The sequence below is a fragment of the Olea europaea genome, unplaced genomic scaffold (genome assembly GCF_002742605.1).
Source record: "Olea europaea var. sylvestris unplaced genomic scaffold, O_europaea_v1 scaffold1146, whole genome shotgun sequence".
In the NCBI taxonomy this organism is placed as follows: Eukaryota; Viridiplantae; Streptophyta; class Magnoliopsida; order Lamiales; family Oleaceae; genus Olea; species Olea europaea.
Genome location: NW_019228853.1, coordinates 87,802 through 96,011, shown reverse-complemented (window position 1 = coordinate 96,011; position 8,210 = coordinate 87,802). Strand labels below are relative to the sequence as shown.

At 33.0% G+C, this 8,210-nt stretch overlaps 1 protein-coding gene across 1 annotated transcript; it reads right to left on the bottom strand.

The window, feature by feature from the left end:
• Window positions 1–3,958: 3,958 nt before the first annotated feature.
• On the bottom strand, window positions 3,959–7,954 carry LOC111373585 (solute carrier family 35 member F5-like). Its single transcript, XM_022996138.1, has 4 exons — window positions 7,823–7,954; window positions 6,854–7,547; window positions 6,318–6,741; window positions 3,959–4,538 (listed from the first exon to the last, which is right to left on the bottom strand). The coding sequence occupies exons 2-4, from the start codon at window positions 7,376–7,378 to the stop codon at window positions 4,315–4,317; spliced, it is 1,173 nt and encodes a 390-aa protein (XP_022851906.1). The 5' UTR covers window positions 7,379–7,547; window positions 7,823–7,954; the 3' UTR covers window positions 3,959–4,314.
• Between the last annotated feature and the right edge of the window lie 256 nt (window positions 7,955–8,210).

Here is an 8,210-nt window from a genome sequence, read left to right as displayed (position 1 = left end):
AAAAATTACGGCTTGAATAGTAAAATAACGGTCAAAAAATCAATTTTTTGGAGCAAAAAATCCCTACCAAACGGGGCCTTAATTAATTATATTACAACCTCGCGTGGTGAACATATTATGGCTCCGTTTATTTCTCATTAACGTAAGAATAAAAATAAAAAAATAACTATTATGAAACTCACACAAGAAAATAGAAATTTAAATATGATGGTTTGATGTGATAAATAATGATCATATTTTTCATTTTAATGGCAAAATAATTGGAAACAAACGAGGGCTATAATGTGCAATCCATTAAAGCCCTTGTATGAGTCTCATTATTTAAAAGAATACATACATAAATAGTATTTTGACATCACCTCAATCACACATTTTTTAATAAAATAATATTACATGTAAATTTAAAACTTTTCTTTTATATTTTAACAATACATTTTTTATCAATACAATATTAGAAAATACATTTTCCCCTCAAAATGGGACTCGAACAAGGGCGAAATACCATTGGTTGCATTAATAAAAAAAAAAGGACACAAAGGGGCACTGGCGGATCTAGCACTTGACGAGCACCCGCGGCCGCGCCTGCTAGATCCATCGGCAGCCATTTTTTTTGGTTGACAATAGATGAATTTTTTAGGTTAAATTTTTAATAATCATTCTCCATTCAAGTCTTGCTTCTACCCAATTTGGTTAGCGTTGGTTTTTTCACCTTGCAGGTCTCAAGTTCGATCCTCCAACAATCAATTTTTATTGTTCCATTTTTTTAGTTTTACAATTTAAAATAAATAGAATGAGGAGGAGGAGATTCGAACCTGGAGCTATTGTTAAAATTATTAGTGGTTTGACCATTATGCTACTTGTTGAATTGTTATGATTGATTTAACAAATTGTATATATTACATCTTAGCTTGTTTTACTGCAACAATGAATATTTGAACTCGAGCTCTTCTTTTGAATTATATAAAATTTGGCAACAATGTCATTCGATGAGTATTGTTTATTCTTTTAACAAAATTATATATGCTCAATTTTAACAAAATAATTGTTATGTTTAAATTTTAGGTCTTGTTTGATTCCCATTTATTTCAGAATATATTTTTCTCTCTTTTAATATTCTTTAATAAAATAATATTACACGAAATTCAAAATTTTTTCTTATTTTTAACCACATATTTTCCATCAAATCACTATTTTCCAAAATGCATTTTTTGCCAAAAAAAAATTACATTAAACGAGCTTGTAATATTTTATTGGGCCGACGACCGACGGTCAATGGTCGCTCATGCTAACTCAAAATTTTGGATCCGCCACTGCAAAGGGGTGGACGTTTTAGAGCTCATCCTTAAAATCGAAATCTATGATGATATGCACTTTCGACTAATTGACTTCACAAACCCAACCTTCGTATAGCAAAAATTTTGGCTAACTCGCCCTTCTTAGAATAAAAATTGTTATATAATAACTAAATGATCTGCTACTATGTTTTGAACACATTAGATGCTCAATAATAATAAATAGTAAGTGCATGTTTGGAAAAGTTTAATTTTTAAAGCTGATAAACATTACTTTTTATCTACACATTTTGCTCTTGTTTGAAAATAATCATTTCCTATATTCGTTTTTAACCACGCATTCTTTAAAAAAAAAAAAAAAAATTGTTTTCACGTTTCATCTTGCATTCTCTCAAAAAAATAATAATAATAATATATATATATATATATATCACTTTTTTAACACAAAGCATTTTATATGACTCACTTATTATCTACACATGCACTAAATAGCATTACCGCCTTAGAGTAAGAGTAAGGTGAAGAAAAAATGCATTAAATGCGCTGATTGTGAGAAAGTTTTAGAGTGCGTACACTTCAAATAAGTCAGGAACATGCCTCAAAGCTTGTGAAGCATGAGTTCCTTTTTTTTTTTTTTAAATTTATTTAACCTGTTTGGTCCCATTTTTTCAAATTAAAATAGACGAAATAGTATTTTTTTTGAAAAATAAGTAATTGAAAAAGAAGGAAATTTTTTTTTTGTTTACATTAATATATTTTATCAAAGATTATGTGATTAAAAATAGGAGGAAAAAAAATGAAATTTAGTGTTTATTTGGTGGGGATTTTAAGCCAATTAAAATCAATTTTTTAACCTTTATTTTATTATTTCAATCGTTATTTTTGAATTCTTTTCTGACAGATAGGACCTACTTTATTTCTAACGATCAAAAAATTAATTCTCAAAATTCATACCAAACAAACACTTAATTTAATGGGGGGCTTACTTTGCTTTAGGTGTGTACCCATGAAATATTAAAAATTCCGATTAACCTACATTGTAAATCGCACTTTGCTACTAAGCACATGAAAATTTGTTTTCAAATCCACTTGGATAACACTCAACTTCGTTTATATTATTAATAAATTTCTCTTTTGTTCAATTGTACACTTTTTATTATTCTGCAATATATTTGTACATTTTTTATGATTTATTATGCGCTTGTTTTGCGTTATATATATATATATTTGGTTTACGATATATTTTACACTTTAGCTCACGAGGAAAAACAAGGCTCAATATTCGATTAAACCTTTTTAAACATTCATTGGACCTTTTTAAGCATTCATTTTAACAAAGCTCGAGTTTCTTTCAGATTTTTAACAAGGTTGGGCCAAGCCTTGTTCATTTCATAATTTTTAACAAAGGTCAAGATCAAGCTCCTTTCTTTTAAATTTTTTTAAAATGGTCGAAACATGCTATCCTACATATATGTGCTCGGGCGTCTATCAACTCGGTATGAGCATACCTATTTTTGAACCTAATGTCCTTATGCATCTCATTCAAAAAACTTCCACATTGCAACCGAGTTCCTGACATGGATGCACAGGTGCCTATGAAATGTACAATTTTTGTATGACACGACCATACACGATCTCATGCTCGAGGTCATAATAACCTCGTGCACTCTCATAGAGCTGGAACATCATCGAGTTTATGTGGTCGGGCTTGAAGTCACTCTCTCTCTCTCTAGGTCAGAACGTCCTCGGGTTCGTATTAGTGAGCACTAGCTCGAGCTTGAAGCCCTTTGATCATTGGGGTTGAGGCTCCTCGAGATGGCGTGCATGACCCCCGAGGAGGTGATTTAAGTCCATTAACGAAACCATTGATATTAATCTAATTGGACTTTACCGGAAGCGTTTTATGCTCATCCAAATACTCTATTTCACAACTTCAATCAAATTACAATTTTTAGGTATAGAAAGACACTCAACCACTTCACAACTCTTTAATAAGATAAGGATGCTCAATTACTTATCCTGCTAAGAGTGCACTATTTTGCCCTAGTTTGAGCCTCATTCTTTTGATAAGAATGAATTTTTGAATAGTATATTAATAGGAAATGTGTAGTTAAAAAATAAAGAAAAAATTTGGATTTACATAAAATATTATTTTATTGAAAAATGTGTGATTGAAATGATGTTACAACACTGTTTAAGAATGTATTTTTTTTCAAAGAATGAGAATCAAATAGAGGCTTAATCCTACTAGGAGTGTACAATTTTTCACTATAAATACAAAATCTTAGATCATTATTCAAGTATGTTTTTACATTCAATTTACAGTCTTATGCTTATATTTTCGCCTCTCGCTAACTTAAACATTAGGAGCCTGTTTGAGAGTAATTTTGAAAATTGATTTTTTGACAGTTAGGAGAAAAGTGATGTCCACCTGTAAGAGAAGAAATCAAATATGACGACTGAAATGGTGAAATAACGGTCAAAAAATGACTCCCAAACAAGCTGTAGAACGCAACGAGGTCACTCCTCGTTGTCTTTATTTTAGGTACGAGAGATTCTATTCGAGTGCTTCTTTTGTCCTCGAGCTCGGAATCAGCAGATGCAGAGTAGCTACATAGGTATTAAACACGAATTTGGAAAGATTATTATTACACCTCCACCTCGTGTGAATTCACAGGGATTAAATCAACCGATAATTTCAATTCATTCCTAAAAATTTTCTCCCATCTAGAATGAAGAGAACAGTGAATAACAAAAAATTACAAATTTTCAAATGACATTCGTATTTTCTCTGTGTCGCCCCATATTTTTCTATGTTGCAGTATAGTTGCACAGTCCATCTGAGACTAATCCATCCAAAAGTGGTAAAGAATCGAACTACATAAACTTTCTGCAATTCATTTTCTATGATTACATTTCAACTGTACTCTTGACATAGGACAAGGGGGCCTATTTACCTTGACGACAAGCCATCTTGGCCAGATGGACCTGCGTTTCCATTCTCGAGTTCAAGATTGGCTTCTTATGTTCCGAAACAGGCTTGAGAAGGAACGTTGATGCCGGCAAAACCAACCATTATGGCTGCAGCTCCAATGTAATCCAAGAGACGGGGTGCATTTCCAGTCACTGAATCCACGATGGCCGCTAAAGGAACCTGAATTGTAAGACCAGCTGTTGCTACAGTGGTGCTTGTAAGGAGGACGGCCTTGGCCCATAGGTAATCACTCAACACGTTATCCAGCAAACCTGAATGTGGAAGTTTGAAATCTAAGTTATCAATTTTGCATGTGACAACATGTATATAATGCGACCCATGATATTCAAAGGTAAAAATTATAATATAAACATGCAAAAGAAAACAGAAGAAAATATATGATCACTCTCCAGTCGTTACTGACAGAAGCTAATAAAGACCAAACTCAATCACAATCAATGCTCAATACATTAATTTATATATTTATCTTTCATTTAATATTCGAGATTCTTGGTCTTTTATGTTGTAATTGTTTCTTCTTATTAATAATTTTGTTATAGAAAAGAAGCTAAACAAGTTATAAAGAATGGTTTTTAGACAACTACTCTTTATTCGTAACTAGTGTTGAGTTAAAGTATAAAAAGTCGACAATGTGAATAAAAAATGTGGATTAAAATGGATGCGTGACCATAATAAAAAGGGAAAAATATAAAATGACAAAATATGCCAACAAGTAAAAGTGAGCCGATTTTGAGGATAAACTATGATGAGGACTTAAATTGCAATCATAAGAGGAAGAGATAGACCAAAGTTAACACGACCTGAAGCGGTTAACAAAAGACTTGATTTCCACACACCTATGGACCAAACACAGAGAAGAAAAAGGATTCATGTATGCTACTCCAAGTGTTGGGCATAAAGCCTAAATTTGCAGTTCAAAACAATAAAAAAGCTGCTCGAATAAGCATCTCTATTTGGATTTCTCCAAGCCTCTACCTGTAGTAACAATAACTAATCCAACCCACTTTCTTTCTCAAGGTGAAAGATATGCATCTTTTGATAACTTCTGGCACTCATAGCTGAGAGACAACGTGCAACTAAGTCTCCTTATTCTCTATTGCATTTCGATTGTCAGAGATTGTATGAAGTTCAAAAATGAGGAAGAATGTAATTTGGTTTCGATAAGTGAATTGCAGTCACAGGAAGAAGACATATATCTAGTCTTGTTCTCTTGTTTACCCTCTTCAAGATACAATCTCCTGAGATTTCTTTTCCTTCCACCAGATCAATGGGAAAAGGATAATCATGAAAAAGAAGTTAATAATATTAACAATTTCCTGTCTTTGTGCATCTCCAAATTTGTGACCTTTTATCTATTTTTACAAAGTCCTCTAGACCGACCGCTAATTTTGTCATGCTTGAGGCATAGAACTGAGATAAAGACTATAGTTCAGATATAAAAACACTCTAGAACAACTTCCCTTCAGATATAACCATAGTGGGTGAAGGGGGAAAAGGTATAGTCCGGTTTCTAATAATAGTTAATTATGCCAAATGAAGAAATTTGATCAGATAAACTTTAAACCCTAAACAAATGCAATATTCTTGACTTCAACTAAGAGATTCTTGTTTCTTATATCTTCAAGGTTCATGATAGCCCCAGAAGTTCGCAACTGGAATTTTGTGTAGCAAAATACACTTATCCAAGAAAATAAGCCCCTATCTAGACATCAGGTAGCATGGTGATGAATGTGAGCATGGTTTTATATCAAAATGAGTTCATTCTAACAATTCACTGAATGCAACAAATAGTGTAGCTGTGAATTCAAATATTAAACGATACTACGGTAATAAGAAATGATGTAGCAAATCAAAATATGTATACCTTAATAAAAACCTGAAATGAACTTCGGTGCATCAACTTTAGAAAGTTGGAAAGCATTAATGCCAGAGGCTAAAGCACGTAAATGGGTGTGCAGAATAAGACTTGAAGAAATTAAAGAATACATCAAAGATTGGACTCCAATGGCTAAAAGTTTACTTAGATATACCTTTACCCACAATAAGACCAAATTGTTTCCAGGTAAGCGTGTTGAAAGGTTCCAGTTTAGTAAAGTCAAGTACAAGCGCAACAGGAAGGAATATCAAGATGTTGAAAAAACCTAAAATTCCAAGAAACTGTGCCATACTTGCACAGCCCTTTTCTGCATCATCTTCATCAGGCAACATTTTCCGAATAAGAGTAATATACACGGCGTAAAAGCTTGCAGATATTAGAGAGAGAATGTCTCCAAGAACTGGATTTGAAGCAATTGAACTCAATCCTGTTTCTGAGTCACCTAAACTGACAATTATAGTTCCTCCCATGCAAAGCAGAACACTGATCAGTTTCACCCAAGTGAACTTCTCACCCAAGAATACAAGTGCAACTAGAAAGGTGAACAAACTGGAGGCACTGCTTAGGATGGTATTAGACTGTACAAATTGAGAAAAAGGATTATAATATTACATTACAAGTAGAATAGTTTAGACAATCCAATGAATTTATTTAAAAATAAATAAATAAATAAAATAAAAACATTCTTACCGTAACCGTAGTATACTTCAGAGAAAGATTAAATGTGAGTTGTGCCAGAAACCAAAATGGGCATATCATTAGGCTAACTCTTGCAACTCTCCTACGTGTCCAACGCCCTTTTGCATCCAATCCAGCATCATTAGCATCATGAGCAATTGTACCATGTGTGGAAAAAACTTCTTCTTCATGGTGATCCACTTGATCTTGTTGTGCTACCACATCTGTACTTAAACTGTGACCACCCACATCGAGAAGAATCACCTCCTCCGAAGTCCCTATTTCTTGAAAACCACCACCATTCTTATTTAACCAAAAGAATATACTTCCACTTCCATACTTATCCTCCAAATAACGCCCGATTTCAACTAAAGGAATATACACAACAAACAACGAATTGCAAATATATGTTACAAGAAATGGTGACACACCTCCATCTACAACCGTCTGTACCACAAAACTAGCAGCAATCCATATAGTTGCAACTAAGAATATATAAAACAATCCCACAGCCCATCTCCACACTTCACTTTTCATTTCTTCAAGTCCAATTTTGGAACTTCAATTCCCCCACTACAGTATCTTTTCGGATCCAAAATTACTCTCCCAATACCAACCAAAAGACTTTCCTTTTTTCCAAAAATCAAACAATAAAAGCTTCTTGGTCAACAAATTAGCTGATATTATGCAGGAATCTGACAAGAAACTGTACAAATTTTCAGCGCACATGTCTCGAAACAATGCCAAGCCACAATTAACAAAAATGCTAGAAATCTTGGAAGAACAGAATAATGGAAGCCAAAAAAAGACAATCCAATAATTTCATAATGGAGCGTATAGATTTAAGAAAGAAACCCATTTCAGTAATCTTTGAATCATAAACATTGTGCCCAGATAACACTAATTAAATGGAAAAAAGAATTTAAAGAACAGAACGGAGAGTGTAATTTCATAAAAAGAGCCAATCATGAAATAACGTACCCAGTCGACAATATAATCGTTATGGGGTGGAATCTTCGGTTTCTGAAAAAGGAAAATATTGGGGATTTGATGATTGGATGAGTTTTACTGGTTTCCTGGAACGATGCTTGTTACAGTTGAATAAAGGTTTCCACAAAGAAAATACAGTTTATACGTATACGGATCATATGGGCTCAATCCAAATACAACTTTTTTATTGGGCCTTGTCAGAAGAGTGCCATAGTCCATTATATATGCATGTAATAAAATAAAATATTCATTTTATACTATTATATTTATCTCTATATTGATTTGGATTTTGCTACTTGTACATAAAATATTATATAAGCGGGAGGAAATGGTGACAAATAACCACCAAAAAAAGACATTTTTCCAAAATGGCCGTTGG